The 14618-nt window shown below is 42.9% G+C and overlaps 2 protein-coding genes across 5 annotated transcripts in view; both read right to left on the minus strand.

The window, feature by feature from the left end:
• Positions 1 to 1987: 1987 nt before the first annotated feature.
• On the minus strand, positions 1988 to 10754 carry LOC309383163 (uncharacterized protein). Of its 2 annotated transcripts, XM_081935373.1 has the most exons (3): positions 10626 to 10642; positions 9027 to 9104; positions 1988 to 5750 (listed from the first exon to the last, which is right to left on the minus strand). In XM_081935373.1, the coding sequence occupies exon 3, from the start codon at positions 5327 to 5329 to the stop codon at positions 3566 to 3568; it is 1764 nt and encodes a 587-aa protein (XP_081791499.1). In that variant the 5' UTR covers positions 5330 to 5750; positions 9027 to 9104; positions 10626 to 10642; the 3' UTR covers positions 1988 to 3565. The 2 variants fall into 2 exon arrangements, with proteins under 2 accessions (XP_081791499.1, XP_081791498.1); XM_081935372.1 differs by lacking the exon at positions 9027 to 9104 and having other exon boundaries at positions 10626 to 10754.
• Positions 10755 to 12386: 1632 nt separating this feature from the next.
• The window catches only part of LOC309383165 (uncharacterized protein), a 37201-nt gene continuing 34969 nt past the window's right edge, over positions 12387 to 14618 (minus strand). The window contains exon 3 of one of the 3 annotated variants that reach the window (XR_014173778.1): positions 12387 to 13850. The gene's annotated coding sequence lies outside the window, so the exon portion shown is untranslated. Of the gene's footprint in view, positions 14139 to 14618 lie in introns of all 3 variants that reach the window. The other 2 variants (XR_014173779.1, XR_014173780.1) reach the window with 2 other exon arrangements.

Below are 14618 nucleotides of genomic sequence, written 5' to 3' on the forward strand. Positions count from 1 at the left end.
TCCCTGGAGTGGGGAAGGAGTGGAGATTGTGCAGTATCCTTTCCCTGGAGTGGGGAAGGAGTGGAGATTGTGCAGTATCCTTTCCCTGGAGTGGGGAAGGAAAGGACATTTTGCAGTATCCTTTCCCTGGAGTGGGGAAGGAGTGGAGATTGTGCAGTATCCTTTCCCTGGAGTGGGGAAGGAAAGGACATTTTGCAGTATCCTTTCCCTGGAGTGGGGAAGGAGTGGAGATTGTGCAGTATCCTTTCCCTGGAGTGGGGAAGGAGTGGAGATTGTGCAGTATCCTTTCCCTGGAGTGGGGAAGGAAAGGACATTTTGCAGTATCCTTTCCCTGGAGTGGGGAGGGAATTGATATTTTGCAGTATCCTTCCCCTGCCACTCCCACCAAGGCATGGCCATAGAACTGGTAGTAAAAATGTTTGAATCCCACCAATGTTCCAGCCTGGTTCTAGGGATGAACTCTTCCAGCTATGAGATTCCCTGTTGCTTAATATTGTTTGATTTTATTAATTATATCGTGTTTGTAGGTTTTGGAGTGTCTAATTTATATATTCCTTCTACTGTTAAGTGGTTACTTGTTGGGAATTCCACTATTCCCTTTTTATCAGTTTCACTGTCTCTATTTTGAACTTTTATGTCATGGGATTCAGTTGCTATTCATGGGGCTATGAAGGGCCCCATGTTTGCTGCCAGCATTACTGCTGGTTCGGTGTGTGCGCTTTGCTCACTCGTGCACGCCAGACACGCATCCTGCGTACGTGCACATTGGACCAGAAATTTAATCAAAATTATTCTGCACATGCACAGAAGCAAAAAAAAAAAAAAGATGGCGCCACCTACTGCGTCGCCAGGACAACTGGCTCGGGGGCATGATGGGCCTGGAACCGGCAGCGACCCAGGCCACCAAACTACTACCGGTTCACCCGAGTCGGTCCAAACCGATAGGAACCCACCACTGATGCAGGGGCAGCTCTGTAGGCTGTCCGGAGTCCCAAGGTTGGTTGAATCTTGCTGGGTGATGCAATCTCCCCAGGTGCCGTGTGGTGAGTTCTGTTGGTAGATGGGGAGAGGGCTAATCCTACATTTGTTGGATCTTGGGTGAAGGCATTTGCCTATGAATAGACCTAGCTATCTCTTTATCACTGCTGTGGGCTATTGAGGAGGGTGGGGGTTGAATATCTGCCTCTTTAGGGGACATATTCTGCCCTTTTAATATTTCCTAAAATATTTCATTTTTCTAGGAGTGGGGAGGGTGCCAACTTCCTACAGAAGGAAAAGAGAATTAAATATAACTTGATTATTTTAAAGTATAAGAACTTTGCACATATTTAAATTTGAAGCCACTTGGAGCTTAAGGTCCAGGCCAAACAGGCTTCCTAATCCCTACCCTGGTTCTACTGGCAGTTGTTGGGTTTCCTTTGTAAAGGGTTCATACCAGGGGTATGTTTGGGCCAGTTCACCCGAACCGGTAGTTTAAAAAAATGCTTAACAAAGTAAAAAAAAAGTTCTGACGATCAGCTGTGCTGCGCAATGGTAGGAACTTAAAAAAAATTTTTTTTAGCATTTAGGATCTGTTTTTACTCCTAGGAGGCTTCCCTTAGGCCTGCTAGGCCAAAACCGGGGAGGGGGCTGCGAGAAAAAGAAAAAGGGAGAAGGAGGGAGGGAAAAAGGAGAAGGAGGAAGGACCACAAATCGGGCACTAGACGCAGCTTCAGGGGATACCTTGAAAGAGCACAGCAATCCAGGGCTGGAAGGCACCTGAAGGTCATCTAGTCCAACCCCAGGCTCCAGCAGGACATTGTTAAAGTGAGTTTCTGTCTTCTGACAAACCCCCCAGTCACATGACTACATAGCCATGCCCACCCAGTCACATGACCCCACCACTACCAAGCCACACCCACAGAACCGGTAGGAAAAAGGTTTAGATTTCACCACTGGTTCATACACGATGCGATCTATTGGAATAAAAAAAGCAATAGATAACCTGACAAAATCAAATCAATATTTATTACAGTGTAAGATCAGCATACAGTTAAAAAGTACAGAAAAGAAAAATAGTCCAAAAATGGGTGGACTTCAACTCCCAGAATTCCCCAGCCAGCATAGCGTATCATGTTGGAGCATTCATAACTTTTGGAGGTAAGCTGATTAATTGCTCTGTCGTGAAATTTCTCCTTAGTTCTAGGTTGCGTCTCTCCATGATTAGTTTCCACCCATTGCTTCTTTTCCTGCCTTCAGGTGCTTTGGAGAACAGCTTGACTCCCTCTTCTTTGTGGCAGCCCCTGAGATATTGGAACACTGCTGTCATATCACCTAGTCCGTCTTTTCATTGAACTGCTAGACATACTCAATTCCAGCAGCCGTTCTTCATGTTTTAGCCTCCAGCCCCCTAATCATCTTTGATGCTCTTCTCTGCACTCTTTCTAGAGTCTCAACATATTTTTTACATCATAGCAACCAAAACTTCCCAAGTGTGGCCTTACCAAGGCTCACTGGAGAAGCACGTGCTCTTTTGTTTCTGGGGGGTCGAGAGTGAAGGGGGCATTGTATTATAACTTCAAATGGGTTACTGAAATGAACAAACCTTGAATTCTTTGGTAAACTCAGCATCTTGGCACTGCTATCATCCCTCCCGCCTTCAAAAGGTAACAAGAGGCACCTCCACACAAAAAAGATCACAGCAGGAGTTGCTAATAGATTTGAAGATCCTGTGCTCAAAAGCCACAACCCCTTTTTCTCTAGATATTACAACAGCATTTCCATGTCATAGTCAACCACCTTTACATAGGAAATTTTTGTGCTCTTCTCACTACTCCAAACCTCCCTCCTATGTTCTCCGTTCTGTGCGTCACTGCGCTGTGTTTCTGAATTCACTGTTCTCTTTGCACTCAATTTTTGTGCATGTTAGGAAAAGATGGAACTCTGGAATCCTCTTTACCTCTCCTCTCCCATCACCTCATATTTGAGGAGCCACCATCACTCAGTGCTCCTATCTTTTTCCTTTGGAGGGAAAACTAATCAAGCAGAGAACCAGAACTTAGGACTAAGGAGAAATTTCCTGACACTTGGAGCAATTAACCAGTGGAACCACTTGCCTTCAGAGGTTCTGGGTGCTCCATCAATGGAGGTTATTAAGAAGACAGGCTGGACAGTTACTTATCTGGAATGGTATAAGGCAGGGGTCCTCAAATGTTTTGGAGCCTCAGAGAAACATTATGACTCCCACATTTTTTAAAAAAGACCTGCTGGCTGAGGAATTCTTGGACTCAAAATGAGGAGGACACATAGGTAGAAGGCTGAAATTCTATCTGGGCATTTCTATGATGTACGATGATCAGTATGCAAAAAAACATCCTAAAAGTCTTTTTTGCAGAATTGCGCTATTTCTCTACCAGTGAATATCCATTTATTTCTGCTGATAGTGAGCTATGGGAAATTAGCCTTTATTAAATTTTCTTTTCTCCCTCATCTCTAATACTGAAGCACATTTGACTAACTGAACAAGGCCAGAAATTAAAGAGTTAACTTCTCAACCATATTTTTATAGGCAGCTCAGAAATGAAATTCAAGCCTTCCCTACAGTCATCACCTTCTGCGTCACATGGATTTTCTTGTGTGCAGCAAGGGAGGAATTTTGTGTGAAGCACCGTCCACACTCTGGACATTTGAAAGGTTTCTCCCCAATGTGTAAACTTACATGATTGATAAGTTTAGACCTAGTACTAAAACCTTTCCCACAATCCGGACACTCATATGGTTTCTCCCCTGTGTGAGACCTCTGGTGTATCACCAGGGCATAATTCTGACTGAAACTTTTCCCACAGTCCAGACATTCATACGGTTTCTCTCCTGTGTGAATCCTTTGATGTTTAACAAGCTCAGAATTCTGAGTGAAGTTTTTCCCACATTCCAGACACTTGTATGGTTTTTCCTTTGTGTGACTCCTCTGGTGTATCAACAGGTGAGAATTCTGACGGAAACAATTCCCGCAATCCAGGCACTCATATGGTTTCTCCCCAGTGTGAATCCTATGGTGGCTCACCAGCTCGGAATTCCGACTGAAACTTTTCCCACAATCTGGACACTTGTATGGTTTCTCCCCAGTGTGGGTCCTCTTGTGTGTCACCAGGTTGGAACTGCGACTGAAACCTTTGCCACAGTCTGTACACTGATATGGTTTCTCTCCTGTGTGGGTCCTCTGATGTACCACCAGACAGGAATTGTGACTGAATTTTTTTCCACAATCCGGGCACTCATATGGTTTCTCCCCAGTGTGAATCCTATGGTGGCTCACCAGATGGGAATTGTGACTGAATCTTTTCCCACAATCCAAACACTCATATGGTTTCTCTCCTGTGTGTGTCCTCTGATGAACCACCAGATAGTAATTGTGACTGAAACCTTTCCCACAATCCGGGCACTCATATGGTTTCTCCCCAGTGTGAATCCTATGGTGGCTCACCAGATGAGAATTCTGACTGAATCTTTTCCCACAATCCAGACACTCATATGGTTTCTCCCCTGTGTGGGTCCTCTGATGTACCACCAGATAGGAACTGTGACTGAAACTTTTCCCACAATCTGGGCACTCATATGGTTTTTCCCCAGTGTGAATCCTATGGTGGCTCACCAGCTCGGAATTCTGACTGAAACCTTTCCCACAGTCTTTACATTCATATGGTTTCTCTCCTGTGTGTGTCCTCTGATGTACCACCAGTTCGGAATTGTGATTGAAACTTTTCCCACAATCCGGGCACTCATACGGTTTCTCCCCGGTGTGAATCCTATGGTGGCTCACCAGATGGGAATTCTGACTGAATCTTTTCCCACAATCCAGACACTCATATGGTTTCTCCCCTGTGTGAGTCCTCTGATGTTTCACCAGATCGGAATTGTGACTGAAACTTTTCCCACAATCCGGGCATTCATATGGTTTCTCCCCAGTGTGAATCCTATGGTGGCTCATCAGATGGGAATTGTGACTGAATCTTTTCCCGCAATCCAGACACTCATATGGTTTCTCCCCTGTGTGGGTCCTCTGATGTATCACCAGATTGGAATTGTGACTGAAACTTTTCCCACAATCTGGGCACTCATATGGTTTCTCCCCTGTGTGGGTCCTCTGATGTATCACCAGATTGGAATTTTGACTGAAACTTTTCCCACAATCCGGGCACTCATATGGTTTCCCCCCTGTGTGGGTCCTCTGGTGTATCCTTAGGGTGGCCTGATTTCTGAAGCTTTTGCCACAGTGATGGCACTGGGCAGACTTTTCTCCAGTTGCATAATCAGCTATGATCTGAAATTTTTGCAGGGGTATTTCCATCATTTACATTTTTGGATTCTCAAGATTAGAAATATTTGTGATCCCTTCTTCGATGGTGCTTTTATTCAAGCTACTCTTTCTTCCTTCATATGATGAGGCTTGCAGGTGACTGTCTGTCCTATGGGCCTATCCAAGTGACATCTTCTATTCTGGATTTCCAGATTATTTGGGATTTGGAAATGATCCTGACCTTAACCTTTTCATGGAGTGTTTCAGTGAGTTTCACAGACTCAATTATTTCCAGCTGAAAATTCTCTTCCTGTTATTCTCTCTTTTGTCTCTCCCCTGTCTTGGGGAGGAGAATTTTGTGGTTTTCCGGAGGAAGAGTTAAAAAAACTTTGATTGCTGGCCAGATTTGTTTTCGTTTTTAATGGTGCTTCTGATTCTCACTTGCTCAGGATGGTCTTCTGGACATCCTCTTCATCTAAAAGATTCACAAAAAGTGGTGAGTTTAAAACGCTGTACAAGATGTGAAAACAGCAAGAATACTGCATTTTTCAGAATTTAAGACTCACCTTCTCCCCCCCACCCCCCAAAAAATGTGTGAAAATCTGGGTGCATCTTATACACTTTTTGGGCTCCGATACCCGGTTCCCGCACATCCCATTTTTCACAAAAATGGATGCGCAGAGGGTTTTGGAGGCGTTTTTTACCCATTTTTGCCCCCCGCCCCCAGCAGCACTCTACAAGCCTCCCAAAGCCTATGCATTCCCTAGGGATCTGCAAAATTTAAAGCATCAGATTTGTTCATGGAATGCCTCAGTTTCCAAGAAAACAAGATGTACAGAAAAATTACAAGGAGCGAACCCTAAAATGGGTTGGGATTTAAATTTCCCAAACAGTTGAAAATTGCAGGCACCAGTTTTAAACTTGCAGCACTAGGAGAATAAAATTTGGGGCGGGAAGATACTGTATTTTTCAGAGTATAAGACGCACAGGAGTATAAGACGCACCAAGATTTTGAAGAGGCAAATTTTTTTAAAAAAGGTTTTGCACTCTGCAAACCTCCCAAAAACGGTCCCCTTTTTTTAAAAAAACGGCATGGATAGCCTTTTTAGGAGGCTTGCAGAGTGTTCCTAGGGAGTGCCCCCCCCTCCAAAATGAGCAAAAAACGACCCTTTTTCACAAAGATTGGCCTGTTTTTGTCAAAAAAGGCATGCATAGCCTTTAGGTGGCTTATAGAGTACTCCTGGGGGTTGGAGGGGCAAAATTGAGCAAAAAAACACCCTGTTTTTTGCTCATTTCTGCCCTCCCCAGCCCCCAGGAGCACTTTGCAAGTCTCCTAAAGGCTATGCACGTCCATTTCTGTGAAGGGGCGGGGTTTTGGGACCCCCAAAATGCTGTATTCAGTGTATAAGATTTTCTGCCTCTTTTTTTAAATAAAGTTTTTATTTTTTGTTCTCTATATATCCATTCACATAATTATTATTCTCTCTCTTTTTTTCCTTTTTTTAAAACATTCATAATTGTAATACATTTGTCATTCCATTTATAAAATTGTAATATTCCATTCGGGTTATTACCATCCCTTGCCTATTTTGACACCACCTTCTTCTCCTTTCCTTTTCTCCCTCCCTCCCTTCTCTACTTCCTTCCTTCCTCCTTTCTGTTCCTTCTTCCTCTCTTCCTCTCTAACTTCCTTCCCTCCTCTTCCTCTCCTCTCTTCCTTTCTTTCCCTCCCTCCCTTCTCTACTTTCTTATTTTCTCCTCTCTTTTCCCTTCCTTCTTCTCTTACCTCTCCCCTACTTCTCTCTACCTCTTCCCCTTCTTACCCTCTCTCCTCCTCTCCTTCCCTTCCCCATTCCCTCTTCCTCCCCTCCCCTTCTCTCTTCCTTCCCTCCTTTTCCTCTCATTTCCTTTCTTCCTTTCTTTTTCTATTGCTGCAGGTGTCTCTTCCAGCTCTTAATTTCTATTTTCCTGGGGTGGTATTTCCGCAAACCCAAAAATCTTTGTATATCAGTTCTTATTTTTTTAAAAAAGGGAATATTTTTCTTTTTTGGTCAAAGACAGACAACACATAACACATAGAACCTTCTTCAATCATGTACAGCATGTCATTTGGTTGTAAAGTGTTTGTGCATCATAGTCCTCACTTTCAAATGTATGTAAGATCACAAATTATCAACTCATTTCAACCAAATTCTCATATCATCAATCCAGTATATTATATAAAAAATATTATAATTATTAAACATTCATTTGACTATAAATTGCTTTTACATCCTTTTGTATGAAATATCCTAAGTTTAAAGTAAAACTATATAATAGCATTCCATTAAATCCTCCTAAAATCATCCAATAACATTTCATCTTTCTAACATATTCAAAAAAAATTGATTATATTTAATAACAAATACTTTTAAATCTCCTCTCATAGTCCTCATTTGCAGTTTGTATAAAATTGCATATCCTCAAACTAATACCAATATATGTATTATCAATATTACTAATTTATATGACTATATATAATACTCTAAATTTAACTAAGTTTGACTTAATTTTTATTGTAAACTTTCACTACGTCAACCTGTGTCCTTCCAGTAGTAGTGAAATTTTATATCTTGTGTCATTTGTGGAATTAATATTTTGGTTGTTTTCTTGGTAGGTCTTTTAAGGACTTCTTTTCGCAGCTTGTTGCTCATTGTATATCTTATGAACACTTGAAATCCTCCATCTGTTCCTTTCATCAACTTATCTTTGGTTATCCCCAATGTTTCAGTCAAGATTTTACTCTTACTTCCATCAAATTTTCTCCTTTCTTCTTCTTCTGTACTTTGAGGTCTGAAGTAGTGTTCCAGTCCACCTATCTCCCCTTTCCATAGTCCACACTTACTATTTCCAACCACGCTCAGTATGCTGTCAGGATCAACAATTTCGTTGTCTCTTTGTTCCTTTTTTCCTTCAATTTTTAGGACCCTGTCCTCAACTTTCTTCCTTTGATCCTCAATTTTTCCATCTCTTTTTGCTGTTCTTTGTTCTGCATTACCCATTCTCATCTCAAATTTATCTGTTATTACTAGTATTTTTTGAATTTTAAACATAATCATTTGCAAAATTAATGTTTCTTTTTCATGTTGAGCCATCCTTCCAACTTATAAACACTGCCACTATGGCATTCAAGGCTTTTAGTTATATTCCAAACAAATTCATTATAGTCTTTCAAGTCCAGGCTTTAACTTCACTGCAGTCCAGCTATTAATAGAAGCTCCAAAAGAGCACCTGTGTAAACAATTCGTGCTCTTTCCATTATCATTCTCAATAAACAAACTGAACGGCTTTGAAATGTAACTCCAATGATCAAAGAGAAAAAAAGGGAAAAAAAAAGTTTCCAAGCCTCCAGCCTTAGAGTGGCAGTGTTACTTTTCTCTCTCTCTGCTGTTACAGCCCTCTTTAAATAGCAGATTTAAGGAGAAAAATTCTTAATAAAAAAACCAATCCAATCAAACTTTGTAAGAGAACAAAAAAAGGTAATTTTTAATCCACAAGTAAACAATAAAAAGTAGAAGAAAAACTGAGCCTTCCAATTTAAAAAATAGGAAACGTTTGCAGAACTTCCATTCGCAAAAAGAGAAATTAAAAAAGGATAACACACTAACTTTCACGTGGCTTAAATTTGCCGCTTGTTTTCTTTTATCTTCAATTTTAATTTAGTTTTAATTTTCTTTGGGTAATCTCTTTTCTAATAATAAAATTTCCTTACCAGTCCGACATACTGTTCTCTTCTGTATTCTTTCAGTTCTGGAGCTGTCCCAACTTCAGCAGCTTCAGGGCTGGATTTCTGTCATTAGCAAAAAGAGCTTCTCCAGGGTCGATCAGGGAATTTGCGGTGTCCCTGAGATCAGCAGGACCTACTCTTCTCTATCACCATCTCTTCGTGACAGTTTAGGTCCGAAAGGACTATCCAGTGGCAGAACTATCGTATTGTTGCAACATCAGTTCACACTCCTTTCTGCCTCCTTTTTGAGGGAAAACGGTGTGTCTTATACTCCAAAAAATATGGCATATGTAGCAGCTGAATATGTTTCAGTCTAGCCGCTTCTCTGCTCTGCTTCTCCACTGTGGAGCAAACCACATATCCCTACTTGCTCCCAGCCTTAGTCTCTGATGTTTTCTCAGTTCTAGCTACTGCATGGACTCTACAAAGAGAACAAGGCACAAGGCCAACCGCATGGCACGCTCTGCCATACATCAACAACATTTGAGAATGCTGTAGAATGCAGCTTCCGAGATGCCCACTGTTTGCCCAGAGGCTACCGTACGAGGACAAATTATACATTGTAAAGATCGTTTGGAGGTGGGAGATACTTCTAATGTAATCTACCAGATCCCCTGCAGGGATTGCCCCTGTGACTATGTAGGACAGACAGGGAGGAAGCTGAACACCAAATTGTAAGAACACAAGCCAGTGGTCAGACGAGGAGACCCGAACTGATTGGTAGCTTCACCCTGCAATGATCAAGGGCAGAGATTCAGTTTTGTCACTACTAAGATTGTTGGGTGAGTAGGCACAGAAACAGCCAGGGAAGTGATTGAAGCCTTTGAGAAACAGGGCCTTTGTCAGTCAACAGGAGTGCTGATTTACCATCAGCCCATCAAGTACTTAGAAGGTAAAGGGCTGGGCAGCACAAGCAAAGGACAGCCAACTACTCAAAAACCAGCACAATCAACATCTAAAATGCCTACTTCCACACCAAATGGATTTCCAGAGGGGAAAAAAATTGCAGAACCAGGAGCACAACTCAGGTGATCCCGAGGACACTGATAAACCTCCAAGGGCTTCAAGGACCCTCTAAAAGGATTCAAACGACCAGCTGTCTCTCTGCAAGGAATATAAATCCTTCCGTTCCCCATCATCCTGTCAGGGCTAAAGAAGCTTCTTGAATGAGAAAAGAAACTTCTTCAATAAGGGGGAAAAAACCCAAGAAAGTCCAGTGGCCTCCTGAAAAAAACACCTTTGGGACAACCATGCCCTGGATGGCTGAGAATCTCTGCAGGCTTGGAGGGAGGATTTTAAGGGGATCGGTGGAGCCGATCGCAGAAGCAGCAACCAAGCAGCGGGGCAGCACCGTGCACTGAGCAGAAAAACTTGCGAGCAAAAACCGGGGACTCCGATGGGGACAGGCCGCAGCTGGCAAAAAAAAAACTCTCTGCTCCCTCCCCCAAGGAATCCCCCCTCCCCTTCCCTCCCCCGGGGATCCCCCCCTCTTCTCCAGCTGACAAAATCCCTCCTCCTCCTCCACCTGAGCCCCCCCTCCCTCGCTCGGGGTCCAGCTGCCCTCTTGCCAGCGTCTTTGCTCACCTGGCGCCCCTCCCCGCGAGGGCATCTCCGCAGTCCTGGCGTAGCAGACGGCTGGAGACGGGGGTGGGTGGGAGAAGAGGCGGAAGGGATCAGGAAACTGGGATCCCAGCTCCCCTTTGCCCCTTTCCTTCCTCCTCTCTAGGCGCATAGGGGGAAAAACTCTCTGCTTTTAACCCATTCGCTGAAGGCGGGGAGGAAAGGGGGCGGGACCAAGCAATCCCAAAATCCACAGCCCGGGTGAAGGCAGGATCGCTCGCGTCACCCAGAGGGAAAAGCCGAAAGCTCAAAAAAAGCACCGAGACGGAAAGGGAAAGTTGCATCTGCTTATCTGCATCTACAGGGGGAAATTACGAATTCAAACCTATTGAATATAGAATGGGATAAGGATAGAATAGAAATTAGATTAGGAATTGGGAATAGAATACAATGGGAATTAAAATAGGAATGAATAGAAATAGGAATAGAAATAGAGAACTACAAATGAATAGAATAGGAATTAGAATAGAATAGGAGAATAGAATAGACTAGAATAGGAATTAGAATAGAATAGGAATTAGAATAGGAATGAATAGAAATAGAAATAGAGAGCTAGAAATGAAATCTATCCCACAGATGTGATAGGACTACAACATCCATCACCTTCTGGCCCTGCCATTGCTGACTGGAATGCTGGGATTCACTCAATATCTATACAGTATATCAGGAAGAGTCTGGGAGCAGCTTTTCTGTCTTAGATAGGAGGAAGGGAATGGAGATTTTGCTGTATCCTTTCCCTGGAGTGGGGAAAGAGTGGAGATTTTACACTATCCTTCACCTGGAGTGAGTGGGGAGGGAATGGAGATTTTGCAGTATCCTTCCCCTTGAGTGAGCTGGGAGGGAATGGAGATTTTGCAATATCCTTCCCCTGCCACTCCCACCAAGGCATGGCCATAGAACTGGTAGTAAAATCTTGGGTAACGGGATTTGCCTATGAATAGACCTAGCTATTTCTTTATCGCTGCTGTGGGCTATTGAGGAGGATGGGGGTTGAATATCTGCCTACCTTTTTAGGGGAGATATTCTGCCCTTTTAATATTTCCTAGAATATTTCATTTTTCTAGGAGAGGGGAGGGTGCCAACTTCCTACAGAAGGAAAAGAGAATTAAATATAACTTGATTATTTTAAAGTATAAGAACTTTGCACATATTTAAATTTGAAGCCACTTGGAGCTTAAGGTCCAGGCCAAACATGCTTCCTAATCCTTACCCTGGTTCTACTGGTAGTTGTTGGGTTTTCTTTGTAAAGGGTTCATTCCAGGGGTATGTTTGGCCAGTTCACCCGAACCAGTAGTTTAAAAACATGCTTAACGAAATTTAAAAAGTTCCGACGATCAGCTGTGCTGCCTGATTGTAGGAACTTTAAAAAAATATTTTTTAGCATTTGGGGTCTGTTTTTGCTCCCAGGAGGCTTCCCTTAGGCCTGCTAGGCCAAAACCGGGGAGGGGGCTGCGAGAAAAAGAAAGAGGGAGAGGGAGGGAGGGAAAAAGGAGAAGGAGGAAGGACCACAAATCGGGCACTAGACCTCCAAGAGGACATTGTTAAAGTGAGTTTCTGTCTTTTGACCCCCCCAGTCACATGACTACATAGCCATGCCCACCCAGTCACATGACCCCAACACTACCAAGCCACACCCACAGAACCGGTAGGAAAAAGGTTTAGATTTCACCACTGGTTCATACACGATGCGATCTATTGGAATAAAAAAAGTAATAGATAACCTGACAAAATCAAATCAATATTTATTACAGCGAAAGATCAGCATACAGTTAAAAAGTACAGAAAAGAATAATAGTCTAAAAATGATAATTATTTTTAAAATACATAGAAGAGGGAATACATATAAAACAGAAGGTGAAATGTAACTAAAAGGAAAGCTAGGGTAAGATGGGGTAGGACAGAGTTTCTCAACCTTGGGAACTTGGAAAATGGGTGGACTTCAACTCCCAGAATTCCCCAGCCAGCATTCACAACTTTTGGAGGTCAGCTGATTAATTGCTCTGTCGTGAAATTTCTCCTTAGTTCTAGGTTGCTTCTCTCCTTGATTAGTTTCCATCCATTCCTTCTTTTCCTGCCTTCAGGTGCTTTGGAGAACAGCTTGACTCCCTCTTCTTTGTGGCAGCCCCTGAGATATTGGAACACTGCTGTCATGTCGCCTAGTCCGTCTTTTCATTGAACTGCTAGACATACTCAATTCCAGCAACCGTTCTTCATGTTTTAGCCTCCAGCCCCCTAATCATCTTTGATGCTCTTCTCTGCACTCTTTCTAGAGTCTCAACATATTTTTTATATCATAGCAACCAAAACTGGATGCAGTATTCCAAGTGTGGCCTTACCAAGGCTCACTGGAGAAGCACGTGCTCTTTTGTTTCTGGGGGTCGAGAGTGAAGGGGGCATTGTATTATAACTTGAAATGGGTTACTGAAATGAACAAACCTTGAATTCTTTGGTAAACTCAGCGTCTTGGCATTGCTATCATCCCTCCCGCTTGCAAAAGATAACAAGAGGCACCTCCACACAAAAAAGATCACAGCAGGAGTTGCTAATAGATTTGAAGATCCTGTGCTCAAAAGCCACAACCCCTTTTTCTCTAGATATTACAACAGCATTTCCATGTCATAGTCAACCACCTTTACATAGGAAATTTTTGTGCTCTTCTCACTACTCCAAACCTCCCTCCTATGTTCTCCGTTCTGTGCGTCACTGCGCTGTGTTTCTGAATTCACTGTTCTCTTTGCACTCAATTTTTGTGCATGTTAGGAAAAGATGGAACTCTGGAATCCTCTTTACCTCTCCTCTCCCATCACCTCATATTTGAGGAGCCACCATCACTCAGTGCTCCTATCTTTTTCCTTTGGAGGGAAAACTAATCAAGCAGAGAACCAGAACTTAGGACTAAGGAGAAATTTCCTGACACTTGGAGCAATTAACCAGTGGAATCACTTGCCTTCAGAAGTTCTGGGTGCTCCATCAATGGAGGTTATTAAGAAGACAGGCTGGACAGTTACTTATCTGGAATGGTATAAGGCAGGGATCCTCAAACTTTTATACAGGGGGCCAATTCACGGTCCCTCAGACTGGAGGACCAGCTGGGTGGGCATGCGGCTGGGTGGTCATCTGGGTGGGCGTGGCCAATTTAGCCATCCATTTTGCCTTTGTCTTTGCTGTACTTGCCATCGACCTAACTAACTAGAAGTACAGCTGGAGTGGATGCTCGCTGGAAGATAAGGCCAACGAGGGGCGGGACTGAATCCCATCACTCCATGGTCCGGATACTTTGCATTGGTGGGCTGTATCCGGCACGCAGGCCGTAGTTTGAGGATCGATGGTACAGAGTCTTCTGCTTGAGCAGGGGGTTGTACTAGAAGATCTCCAAGATCCCTTGCAACATTATTCTGTAATGTACTTTTTCAGATCTCTAGCAGATTTTTGGAGCCTCGGAGAAACATTATGACTCCCACCTTTTTTTAAAAAGATCTTCTGGCTGAAGAATTCTTGGGCTCAAAGTGAGAAGGATGCATAGATAGAAGGCTGAAATTCTGTTGGGCATTTCTATGATGTACAATGATCAGTATGCAAAAAAAAACCATCCTAAAAGTCTTTTTTGCAGAATTGCGCTATTTGTCTACCCGTGAATATCCATTAATTTCTGCTGATAGTGAGCTATGGGAAATTAGCCTTTATTAAATTTTCTTTTCTCCCTCATCTCTAATACTGAAGCACATTTGACTAACTGAACAAGGCCAGAAATTAAAGAGTTAACTTCTCAACCATATTTTTATAGGCAGCTCAGAAATGAAATTCAAGCCTTCCCTACAGTCATCACCTTCTGCGTCACATGGATTTTCTTGTGTGCAGCAAGGGAGGAATTTTGTGTGAAGCACCGTCCACACTCTGGACATTTGAAAGGTTTCTCCCCAATGTGTAAACTTACATGATTGATAAGTTTAGACCTAG

Source organism: Natrix helvetica (assembly GCF_964273705.1).
Source record: "Natrix helvetica genome assembly, chromosome: 1".
In the NCBI taxonomy this organism is placed as follows: domain Eukaryota; kingdom Metazoa; phylum Chordata; class Lepidosauria; order Squamata; family Natricidae; genus Natrix; species Natrix helvetica.